Source organism: Drosophila serrata, unplaced genomic scaffold (genome assembly GCF_035046125.1).
Source record: "Drosophila serrata isolate PLE 108 unplaced genomic scaffold, ASM3504612v1 contig_272, whole genome shotgun sequence".
NCBI lineage: Eukaryota > Metazoa > Arthropoda > Insecta > Diptera > Drosophilidae > Drosophila > Drosophila serrata.
The window spans coordinates 11997109-12009434 of NW_028257170.1; the positions used below are offsets into that span (position 1 = coordinate 11997109).

The 12326-nt window shown below is 42.9% G+C and overlaps 2 protein-coding genes across 27 annotated transcripts in view; both read right to left on the reverse strand.

The window, feature by feature from the left end:
- Positions 1-487: 487 nt before the first annotated feature.
- On the reverse strand, positions 488-4656 carry Trpml (Transient receptor potential cation channel, mucolipin). Its single transcript, XM_020960640.2, has 3 exons — positions 3958-4656; positions 1985-2835; positions 488-1922 (listed from the first exon to the last, which is right to left on the reverse strand). Exons 1-3 carry the CDS (start codon positions 4339-4341, stop codon positions 1181-1183), a joined length of 1977 nt encoding a protein of 658 aa, XP_020816299.2. The 5' UTR covers positions 4342-4656; the 3' UTR covers positions 488-1180.
- A 1060-nt stretch (positions 4657-5716) lies between these two features.
- Positions 5717-12326, reverse strand: part of LOC110189834 (Guanylyl cyclase at 76C) — a 39583-nt gene continuing 32973 nt past the window's right edge. For 25 of the 26 annotated variants that reach the window (XM_086834531.1, XM_086834538.1, XM_086834530.1 and 22 more), the window contains 12 exons: positions 11877-12089; positions 11305-11459; positions 11026-11248; positions 10745-10916; positions 10520-10680; positions 10102-10392; positions 9706-10038; positions 9464-9629; positions 9102-9408; positions 8814-9042; positions 8579-8743; positions 5717-8497 (listed from right to left, as the gene is read on the reverse strand). In XM_086834531.1, coding sequence (XP_086690657.1) covers positions 6740-8497; positions 8579-8743; positions 8814-9042; positions 9102-9408; positions 9464-9629; positions 9706-10038; positions 10102-10392; positions 10520-10680; positions 10745-10916; positions 11026-11248; positions 11305-11459; positions 11877-12089 — 4173 coding nt within the window. In that variant the 3' untranslated portion in view covers positions 5717-6739. Of the gene's footprint in view, positions 8498-8578; positions 8744-8813; positions 9043-9101; positions 9409-9463; positions 9630-9705; positions 10039-10101; positions 10393-10515; positions 10681-10744; positions 10917-11025; positions 11249-11304; positions 11460-11876; positions 12090-12326 lie in introns of those variants that run through there. The other variant, XM_086834547.1, reaches the window with a different exon arrangement.

The following is a 12326-nucleotide window of genomic DNA, read 5'->3' on the forward strand; positions in this document are numbered from 1 at the left end:
GTTCATTCAAGGAAAGGGAAATGCTTTTGATATCATATTTTTTGTTGTTTATTATATATAAATTAATGCCAATCGATAGATATTGAGAGATGTGAGATTACATATGTAATAGGTAGAGGGAGGTGTCTCCGGTCCCAGCCGAGTCGATTTAACCATTTCTTCCTGTCTGTTTTTAGATTAATCCACAAACTCGAAACTCGACTTTATCGGGTTCACTTTCTTGTTAAACTAAAATTAATTTAAGTGCTAAAAGTTGAAAAGTTTCATCAAAATACCATTGTATAAGGTACTAATTCTTCGAGACAAAAGATCATGGCCGTTGCTTCAAGAAGCACAGTGTGAAGCAGGAAACACTTGAAGTGGATGTATTTATTTCAATTGTCTTTTTGTGTATAAAATATAATATAATATAAATAACAATATAAATAAGAAATAAAATAATGTATACCCAGCATTGTTTCAATGAGAATGTAAAATTCTTTGTTGATTTATTTGATTTCTATAAACAGTTTATTGGTTTTGCGGTTTTTTGGTTATATTCATACAAACTTTTAATTGTACACATAAAATAAATTCACCTAACGTATTCTAGGCTAAGGCTTCTTCTGTATCAATATTTTATACATTTACTTGCTGTGACTGACTCATAGTTAAGATTTGTACGTCAACTCGTTTCGGATGCATTTGATTTCATGGAAGATCTTGATAGATTTCCCTGGCAAAATATATACATATATCTTCCCTATTATAAGTTCTATTGTTCTCTGATTCTGCTCCCGCCTTATATCACACACTTAATATCTTTCGTCACAAATGCTGGCCATCTTTTCAGGCGCAATTCTCTGGTCTTCCAAGCATTTTCCGGCTCTCACTTTCCCAGAATGTAATATTTTCCGTATATTTATCAAAGCATTGATGAATTAGGTAGTCAATTCAAGGCGCAATATAAACAATGTGAAAGTGAAAAGCGGCAAAAGCCCGCGAATTGTTGTGATCTAAGCAGCTGCTTTTGGAATTTCTCATAGGTACGTACATACGTCCACTGTGGGGTTGCTCGGTTCACGTGCTTTGGCAAACTAACAAACATTAATACAAAAAAGCTAACAACATGTTCGACGACTACACACACATAAAGCTGACGAAAAACAAAACAAAAACAGAACGACCTGTAGTTAACCAATTACTTCATAATACTTGAGAGGCTGGTGTAGCCGCTATTGGCCTGGACCGGATCCTGCTCAGGCCTGCAGCGTCGACAGCAGCAGCAAATGTTCCTCATGACATCGACGAAGCTGGTTTGATCAAAGTCATCCAGGTCGGTCATAAAGACCCCGGAACTAATATCCTCCGCCGTGCGGGTGCCAACAAACGCCTTTAAGTCGGTGGTGGGAAAGCCGTCCTTGTAATACGCCTTAATGGTGTCGTAGGCATCCATGATAACTGCAATGAACAGCGACAGCACCACGTAAATGTACAGAGATATGAACGAGTACAAGTATATCTGGCAGAACCACCAGAGCCAGGTGGCCTTGCTGGACAGTGTGGCGAAGGTGGCGAACATATCGTCGCCGTTGATGAGGGCGAACAAACATTCCGACGTCGTGGCCAACGAACGAAACTTCATATGGTATGGTCCCAGAATCAGCCAGCCGCAGAAAACGAATCCAGCGTAGATCAACAGGGCAGCGATAAGGAATCTCAGAATCTTAGGTGCCGCCTTCTTCAGCGTCAGTATCACGACATTGTAGGTTTTAAAGAAGCCCAGGTAGCGCAATACTCCAAACCAAACCAGTAGATTACCGATGCCCAGGAAGAGCGAACAGGTATCCCATTGGTCTACCACCATGTACCTTCCCTCGATCTGCTCTTTCAAAGCGGATCCAATGATCAGGAGGACGTCGTTGAAAATGATCATGATGTACCTAGTATACAGATCCAGTATTAGCGATATTGTTTTGATTTACTTAATGCAGTCTCATCTTACCAAAAGTTCACAAACTCAAGGCGACCATCGAAGCTCAGCTCCTTGCCGAAATGCGACCGGAAGAAGTTGACGGTTGTACATCTCAGTAGATAAGCTCTCCACAAGGCTCGTGTACAGAGCGCAAAGGACAGTGCGCAGGTTAGTAGGACAAATATATTGAGGACGCTGCGCAGCATGGAATCAAAGTTCGCCTCCGAAATGAAATCGGTGGCGCCATGGCATTTTAATCGCGTCGCCTCCGCATCCAGCGAGAGCAGCATCTGACCATCATGGTCTCGGTTATTGAACATTATGGCTATGTCGAACCGAAAGCAATCCGGAGCTGAGAGTGGTCCACCGTTAGCCTTGAAATTCACTGTCTTAATCTTGAACGTCAACTGAGCGGAGACGAGCGATGCGAAATTGACCTCCACGCCGCGCTGCCGTAGATAATTCTCCACCCCAATTGAGGTAACGTTCGGAGGCAGAGATTCGCACACTTCATCGATATGCGGATCAAAGATGTACGACTCGTTGAACCCGAATATAGTGCCCTCCCGATAATTCTGCAGACACAGCTTCAGGGGCGGCATCGTGTTGTTGGGCGTTGGGTAGTCATACGGTCCTATCGATCGGCTAACATTACCATACCCATCGACAGCATACTGCACGGTATCGAAGAATTCCGATTTCAGGTAGAGAGCGAAGGGACCTACCGCCGGCGGATAGCTCTCTACCTCGCGGGACGAATCCCAGCCCCGCAGGAAGAGGTGCGAGAAGGCAAATCGGTTATCACCCGTATAGTTAATGTGATTATAGCGCGAGTGAGCGAAAAGGCACAGCTGCATCGTCACCAAAAAGATCTTTACAATCTGTAAGTGATAAGTGAAAGTTGTTAAATTTCATTAATATATGGAATAGCATATTTTAATTTAATTTTCATTTAATTTAGGTTGTCCCCCTATTTATTTGGTCGCAAACGAGTCTGTGCGTCAGTCAACATACCGTAAAGGAGGACAATCACTGATCTAGAAAGATTATCTATAAATAAATACGGACCTATGCTGTGCTAGGGCATGCGTCAAGTGTTATAATTTAATATTTATCTTCGGCACATCTACCATCATTACGGGCCAATCATGTTTAGTTGTGGGAATTTTTCATATCAAATTTGGGAGCCCAACCCATTTTCGAATTAATCATGCCTAAAAAATCCCCTAGAAGCTGGCCTATGTCATACTGTTAAATAACTTAAAATTTTGTACGAGGGCGCCCACACGCAGTGTCTGGCTAATAAGTACGCGAAATTTCCTCGGGTTTATTACGTACTCTGCCTAACTATAGTTAGACCTTATAGATAACGTATTGATAAGAACGGAAAAGGCTTAACAATGCACGGAAAATACAGTAAGCAACCCAAAGGTGAACACCGTTTATAGAAGAAATACGGATCATTATTAGGAGATTTTCTTAATGAAGAAGGTTTCCAGTAGGCGAGGCAAAATTTGGAAATGAACTTAAACTGAGAGCCCCTTGTTAAAATGTTGTCAGTTGCTCTATCTTCTATTAACTCGGCGTTTTTTACGTTTTTTAAGTATCCCAACAGCTTAAAGTTGCGTCCTGCGGTCCGTTCTACAAATCTCCTATCGCCATCGAGTTGTTATAATACCCTTTTTGACTTAAATCGCTTTTTAGATGCATTAGTTCACTCTAGCGAGCCCACACTGTAATAAAAAGTGGGTTGGCTGTGCACTAAATGGAAGAGCCTCACCTCTTCGTATCTATGTACACACTTTACATTTAAGAATTAAACAAACAATGGGGCTTGGAGCAGCTTGATTAAGCGAGTTTGTAAATTGAGCCCGGTGGTTAAGTTTGCGGGATGATGTGTCACCCGAGAGGTCCGCCCCCAAACCCCGCATCGTGGAAGCGGGATCACGCGACAGCAATTAACAGATGCGAATCGAAGAAATCCGATCTCTCGGAGAACCCACCTGCACCACGAACTTGTACGGAAACTTCCGCTTGGCCTGCCACTTCTCGATGGGATTCATGAAGAAGAACTGCAGCTTCCGGCGCATCCGTTCTTCTTGGTATGATGCGGCTGAAGAACCTGGGAACTCCGGCTGCTCCACATGACCTTCCACGGAAGAGGGGGCACTAGTGTTGGGCATAGGCATGGGCATGGGCACCACGGGGGCCACCGGAGTGGACTGCAGCTGCACCTGCCGCCGCAAAACCCTTGTGTTTACGTACTCCTCGTCGCTCTCTGGCGACTGCGGGTGGTGCTGGGCAGCCTCGTAGCTGTCGGTACGGCGTTTTACGGCCGGAGCCGCTGCTGCTGCCGCCGCCGCCGCCCCGGAGCCGTAGTTCTGCATCTCGATGTGCTCCTCCTTCGTCGCGAGGTCAAATTACCTGCGTTGTTGTTCTCCGTGCAAACTTTCTTTTGCGCTGTCGCTCAACATGCAAAAGAAAAATCCGCACAGGCGCAACAAGCAATCGGGGAGGGGGTATAAATATAAATATAATTAGCGGTTATGGCGCGACTCTAGTCAGTGAAATTAAATTAAACAATGACCAAAACGCGAAAAGATACGATAATTGCTTTGTTTTCCAAAGAAATACGATAACACTGTTGCCAGTTTAGCTTGTTTCAAGCTAGATCTGGCGTATTTGAAAATGGAACAGCTTATAAGGGGTGCAACTAGCTCATATCCACTTGCGGGATGGTTTTTGTCGTTTTATTTGCACATTTTGGGGGTATATTCGCGGACTTAATTTGTATCTCAAAGATACAAAGCCAAGCCGTGAATCTTTCCAATATTATTAGGTGGAAAAACGTTAACAATTTGAGAAAGCAACAGATATTCTGAATTTGTATTTCAAAGATACAAAAGTATATATCGGATCAAAACAAAATGGCCACAATCGATGTTACTTAAGCGATTTTTCCACTATATCTAATTTAATTTATATAATTAATTTTTAATTTTCAAAATGTGCTGTTTTCCGACCGAATCTGGCCATATGTTTCATTAAATTAATCAATAATAACTTTATTCTCAGCATTCCTTTTTAAATATATCCTGTTTAATCTGTATATTATACAGGATCAATGTGACACGGGTGGTTAAAACCTGGAAACACTGCTTTGCTTTGTTTTCCACCATCGACAGTGTGAGAATATACCATCGCCAAGAAAAGTACCAAAAAATATACTAAAATAGAAAAGTCCTATTTTTCGCAGGCTTTTTAATACGTTTTCAGTGTGCCCAGCTAAATTTGCAGTCATCTGCCCATCGCTCTGGACTTTTGTGGGAAAATAGTAAATTTTCAAATATTAATTCTCTGAAGTACGTGAAGGGGAACGTAAAATATTGTTCTAAATTGGAAAAAAATTTTAATATCGAACTAATGAAATATTTTGAGAAATAACGATTTTATAATATTTGTAATTTATAACAAATTTCCCCATACAAAAAAAAAATAGTTAATATTCAAATACGTAAATACTTTTACTTTGTACTGCAAATCGAGTTAATATTATTTTCGGTCATTTATTATTACATTAGATAAGCATTAATGTTTTAAATAATGAGCCGATTTTTTTAAGGACTCTCTGAATTCTTATCGTTTACTCGACCGTTCTCTAAATATAAAATAGACATCAGTCAGCTGATATAAAATATACACACATACAAAATATCGCACAACCTGAAGCATATCAATAAGGTAAAAGAAAGACGTGTAACATTTTTCAATAGTTCTGGTGTGTATTTATATATGGCAAATTTAACAAATTTTCTTTTAAAAATATACATACATACATACATACAGCTAAAAAACACCACACATCGGGCGGGCGCCTTTTCTGGCACTTCTCTGTTCACAATTCTCGTTCAAAGTGAATTAATTCATTAAAATGATGCTTTTAGTTATAGAGACTTAAAAATTACGTACAATCACGCGCACCTAATTATATACTAGCATTGATACACATTGATACATTACATTTTTCCACCCTCATTTTTTTCTTTTCCAATACATACATATATAAATTAACTAGTTTCTGTATTAAGCATAATTTGTTTTGTTTCTTTCTTTTTATATTTTTATTTGCTGCGCATCGCTTGTATTGAAAGCAAAAATTTCGTTTTCATTTACATAAAATATTTGATTTTGATTCTTCTTCGTCATATACATAAATATGTGTGTGTGTGTGTGTTACATTTACAAACGTACAGTTAAATGTGTGGGTGTGTATATTTTATATAAAACAATTACTAGTCTGAAGACCTTGTGACTAGACGGTTTTTTCGGCTTCTCCAATATGTGTATGCATGTAGAGTTATCAAATATCTCCCATATGTGTATGCATTTAGAGTTAGGTTATTTATTTCTTGCGCTTCAGCTTTTGCATACATAGTATATCTTCCAAATCGCAGGACCTATTTGGAGTTTTTTTATAAGGTAAGTTGGAGTTTCATAAATCATTTATAAAATCGCGCAATGGGAAAGCGAATCCTTTCAGAATAGGCCTCTTCCTTGCGCCTTTAAATGAAGGAAGAATCGCAAACACAGACACACAAATCGTTCGATCGATACAAACTACAATACATTTACATAAAATACAAAGATATAAGCCAAAGACGATCGTTTCCTGCTCGACACGGTTCCTGAGTAACTTTACCACCTCCTCCTCCTAGCCAGCTCTCTTGCTGGTTCACACGCTCCTCTTACATTATTTTAGTTATAACTCTGCTTCCTCGCTATTTTCTACACTATACTCTCACGATCCCGGGTGGCCGATGCCGCCGCCGCCATGTCCGTGAATCCGGTTCGTGCTCCCTGCACACCGCTGGGCAGGATTCCCACTCGCCTAGCCTCGCCACTGCGTACACCATTGCCCTTGAAAAAGTTGGACATCCAGTTGGTAAGTTTGCTGCTTCCCCCGGCTCTGTTTCTGTGCTGAGGATTGGAGGATGATCCGCTGAGAAAGTCCAGACCCCTGCCTCCAGGTTGGCGGTTTTCAATGTCGGCCGCGTAGCTCACGCTATTGCCGCCATGACCACCGGGTCCATCCATGTGCTCCAACGAATGCCAGCGCTTGTTGTGCGCCAGCATCTCCTCCGGAGGAACCGATAGCGATGCCTGCCGTTGGAGCAGCGGCGATTCCAGATCATCCTCTATGTTCACGCCGCCGTTGCAGTTGTTGTTCAGGTGCTTGCCACAGTTGGCTCTTCCGGAGCTACTGCTACCACCTCCTCCTCCTGCAGGAACAATGCTGACTTGGGCATTTGGAAAACTGCCCGAATACCGGAGCGTGGGCAGCTGTCCGTTGTCGCGGCGCATAAGTAGGCCCAGCTCATCGTCGTAGCCATCGTTGGCATCGACCGGATTGACGGACATCTCATCCTCCATATCCATATCATGACTCGTCGTCTCTGCTTCACCATTGGGATTACCACTGATTAGCGATACGCCGGTGTCCAGCGATCGCGAATTGTTCTTCGACAGCTTAGACGGCGGCAGCTTGACCCTGTCGTGCCGCTTCCGCAGGTGCTGCATGGGCATGGGGTCCAGGGAACGGGATTCGCGCAACAGCATCTCTGCGGTGGAGTCATCCTCGTGATCGCCCAGTTGCGGCAACTGGGCGGCACTGATTATCCGGTGCGGACGGACCATGGCCAATGGCTTGTGCAGCGCATTGGGTTGACGAACTAGTCCAGATCCAGACCCAGATCCTGATCCTGACACTCCTCCTCCCAATCCCCCATCCATATCACAGTTCGTTTCGTTTGTTTCGGAATGATTCAGTGTGCTGAGCGAAGCCTGGGCGGATTCGAGGAGTGCTCCGCCCACAAAGTGTCCTCCCAAGCCCAGACCATTGACGGAGGGTCGCTCCCGATCCCGGTCCCTTTTGCTGGTCATTCGTGGCGAGTCGCGCACAGACCCCTGCAGACTGTAGGTGGATTCCAGGTCCGCCGGCCTGGGCACACTGCTCTGACGCCGTGATCCGGTGCCACAGTAGTGCATGGCCTGAATGCTGGGGTGCCGCGAGTCTGGATTCAGTTTGGGACTTTTTCGCGGGCGACTGAACAGCGGAGGTGGCATGTCCATCATGTCCACCGGCTTCTTTTGTATCGCGTTCTCGTTGGCTCCGGTAAGCCACCAAGTGATCACCTCGCCCTTACCCTTCATGTTCACTAGGCCGCGTTTCTCGGTTATGTAGCCACCGCCTAGCTTGTCCAGCGCCAGCTTGCACTTATTCGAAATATGGATCTTCAGCGCTTCGCCGTTGCTCTCCATCCTCGATGCTGTGTTGACCGTGTCACCAAATAGACAGTATCTCGGCATTGTGAGGCCAACCACGCCGGCTACCACCGGACCCGTGTGCATCCCGATCCGCAGCTTCAAAGTCTCGTTGGGACGATGAGCAATGCGGTGCTGCTTCACTGCTTGAAGCAGCTCCAAAGCCATCGATGCTATCTCGCCGGCATGACGGTCCCCATTCTTAATGGGCAAACCCGAGACCTAAAGAAACAAGTGAGACAGTGAGGTTAATAAAAACCTATAACTATTTCTTTTTTACTATCCAGTAGTCGTTATACTTACCACCATATAGGCATCGCCTATCGTCTCCACCTTATAAACATCATAGCCGCGTATGATGCGGTCGAACACCGTGTAGAGATCATTCAAAAAGTTCACCACTTGCAGCGGTGTGCTCTCCGCCGACATTGCTGTGAACCCAACAATGTCGCTAAAATAGATAGTAACCTGGAAAACAAAACAACAATTTATTTTAATTTTAATAAGTTAATTTAATTCTCTAATCCATTATGCTTACCAAATCATAGGACACCGGCTCTACTCCCTGACCCATGGTCAGTTTCTCTGCCACCGATTGCGGCAGCATTCGATGAAGGAGATCCTCCGTCTTCAGCTTCTCCTCGCACAGGAGACGCGTACGCTCGCTGACAATGTCCTCCAAGTTATTGGCGTACTTTTCCATCATTTCCATCATTTGGTCCATGATATTTTTGGTCTTACCGCCGCGCATCTTTTTCAAGCGATTACTGTGTAAAACAAATATTAAATGATTTGATTTCTTAATTGCATTCAATGAAATACCTACCGTATGACACTGAAATCGGGACGCTCTTCGGGCTCTTCCGACCAGCAGTCCTTGATGCAGGCCAGTACATAATCTGGACAGGATTCGGCTTCTATGATGGACTCCACCTCCGGCCGAAAAGGATCCTCGCCCTTGAGCGGCAGCTTCTTAACGTAGTCTACAATTTCCTTTGGTTCAAAGTTGGTTTGTCCGAAGGGACCCTTACGACTAAATATCTCGTACATAATGATGGCAAAGGCGTAGACATCGCCCTTCTGGCTGCCGTGGATATGGTTGCGCAATAGTTCCGGAGCACGCCACAGTTGATCTAGAAGGTGATATCATAAATATTGTTTCCATACAAGATAAACAGAAAAACTAACTTCGATAATGCTGATGCTCTCCAATGGACTCGTTCTCGGCACACTGGCGCAACTCATGCAACCCGAAATCTGTAACTTGCAGCATCCAGCGCGAGGTGACCACACAATTCGAGGATTTAAGGTTGCCATGATAAATCAGTTGGGAATTGTGTATGTAGATCATGCCCTGCAATGAAGTAAGTTAGCCCCGTTTTAGAACGCATTGTTCTCCAGTCATTGTTAGTCATATTTTTTCTTCCCACCTTGATGAGGTCGTGGATAAGTGATGCAATGAAAAGATCATCGAGCTTGATGTCCTCGTTCTCAATGATGTCGTACAGACTGCCCTTGGCGCAGTATTCGGTGACTAGCAGAATGCGCGTTGGCTCCACGCTGGCGCCAATGAAGCTATTGATGTTGTCGTGTCGCAGCTCACGCAGCAATCTCATCTCCTTCATAATCTCCCTGGATATGTCACGCTTCCTTGGAAACTTTAGCTCCTTGATGCGGACCACAGCGCCGCGCAGACGACCCGAGGAGGTCACAAACTGGTTCGTCCAGCGTGAACCATAACTCTGGGCGCTCATCAAGCTGACCTGAAGATTCAAATTAATAAAAATGTTATTCAATAATATGTTACAATTATTGTTTCTACTTACTTTACTGGGTGATGACACGATTTCGTTACCGGAATAACCCTTAATCTCGTTCGGGTCAATTTTCCAGAGTAAACCCTCAATCTCCAGCTCAATTTTCCACTTGCGGTAGATGCTCATGGTGATCACTCCGGAGCAAAAGAGCAGCACGCCCAGGACAACGGCGGCCACAGTTGATGTGTAGTGAGTGTCGTCCTTCTTACACAGCTCATTAGCAAATCCGCACATGGGTTCATCTGTGGGCTTCTCGCCGCCTGAGGGCCAGTCTATGGAGCCGTTGATGAGCTTGTACTCCTGCCGTGCGCAAGTAAATGATCAAAACTTTATGAGTTAAGATTGTTGTTGTGTTTGCAGGCCAGCAATATAAGCGGGAACCAATGGAAAGAAAGGCAAACTAAAAAAGAGAAGACGACTCACTCACTGGAAGTTCTTCGCCTTGATGGAAATACGCTACAGGAACCATGTGATAGTTGCAAGCAATGCCGTTCGAGTTGTTCCACTTGTAAGGCTTGTAGGCCAGGACTGAAAAGTTACCCTCCGAGTCGCCATACTGATCGATCTTAATCGTAGATCCGGTGATGCCTTTGGGAAAAGTAGAAAAGCAATTAAAGTGGACTTTAAAGGCCGTGGGATCAATGGAACTCACTCATATAAGTACGATTTTTTATAATGGTATCGATGACTCGAGTGCCGTTGCTGGCCACTTCAAAGATCACTTCATCGGTGAGTACTCTCGTCTCCTGGCGCAGCATTTTGTCAACAGCCCAAGCATATAGCTTCACCGAATCGTAAAGGTAGGCGGCATAGATGGAAATAAACTAAAAGTCCAAGGAATTAATACTTTATAGAAAGACATATCTAACGTGAAAAAATGCAATTGATCTATTAACTATACTATTTCCAATAACTACTAGTTAAACTTCTTACCTTTGTAAATTTACTATCAACAAAGAGTTTCGGAATATCGAAATGAAACGGATCCTTCGAGTTGTATTTCTCCACTTGCTCCGTAAATTGCGCGTATCCTTTTGTTGGCGGTGTGGAGGCGACGACGAGCAGACTACGGGCCAGTTGGTTGAAATTCTCCGTGCTGTGGCAATTGGACATTTGGGCTATCTGATCCACCTTCCGCAAATATTTCTCCGCCTCCCTGGAATCAAGGTTGATTTTTAAGTGATCAAAGCTTAACTATTTAATTGAAATTACCTCTCGGAATAAACCATCATGTCAACAAATATCACCATGTACTCGCCACGAGCAAACAGTCCAGCGGTCTCCATGGAACTCATGAAGTCTACTAGACTGTTGGCCTGACCCAGGAAAACGTAGATCCTAGTCCGGTTCATCGTGTTCTGTACCAGCTGCAAGGAATACAAATAATTAAGTTTATTACTCTATTTTCAAATTTAAAAATAATAAATAAATTCTACTAAAATGTATACATGTAAAATGTGTATAGATATTTTAAGGTTTCGATATATCAGAATAGGAAAAAATAATTTAAAAAGAATTATTCTCATATTCTTCGATAAATTAATTATTTCAACGTTGGATACAAAATTTACCGATGTTTAAAAATTGGATATATGAAACTTTAAGATATTTGCGATAAGATATTGGGTCGCGGTAGTTGCGTCGATATATCATATCGGACTTTTGCTTATATACATCGCGATAGGGAATACCATCTTTCTTTCCTTTTTATTTTTTTCGCTTAATTAGTACTAAAATGAGTTTATAGTTTCATTTCATTTTTTTTTTTGGCAACCGAAACTTACCTGATACCAATACCCAGATCGACAACAGTCCATAAACTTCTCGCAGCATTTTGCCCGATTGTCAATAAACGACTGCTTATGGTTGATGGTCATATTCCGCTCCATGGCCTGATCCTTCAGCAGATCCGCCACTGGAGCCCAGACGTCCTCATATAAAATAGAGAACTTGTTCCACGCATAATAGCGCAGAAGGGCAATCAGTGATTTAACGACCTGAAAAATATGAAATGTGATGTTTACCATATAAGATATATATTAGACAAACAACAAAGGATTATGTTGAATGCACGGAAACTGCTTAGACGAACATAAGTGCAAAAATAAGTACATATCTATACTTTGCGTACGAATTAGATTGAGTTTTAGTTTATGGCATCCAAATCAAAGTATCGCTTTATTAAATTTTTTATTATTATAAATTTCTAAAAGCATTAAATATTTTTAATTACA

What these genes read in the sequence shown, in the direction of transcription:
- Trpml (XM_020960640.2), bottom strand. Translation starts at nt 4,341, where the DNA reads ATGCAGAACTACGGCTCCGGGGCGGCGGCGGCGGCAGCAGCAGCGGCT. An exon ending in CGTACAAGTTCGTGGTGCAG is followed by an intron (nt 2,836 to 3,957) that starts GTGGGTTCTCCG and finishes TATCACTTACAG; the next exon opens with ATTGTAAAGATCTTTTTGGT. An exon ending in CTTGAGTTTGTGAACTTTTG is followed by an intron (nt 1,923 to 1,984) that starts GTAAGATGAGAC and finishes TCTGTATACTAG; the next exon opens with GTACATCATGATCATTTTCA.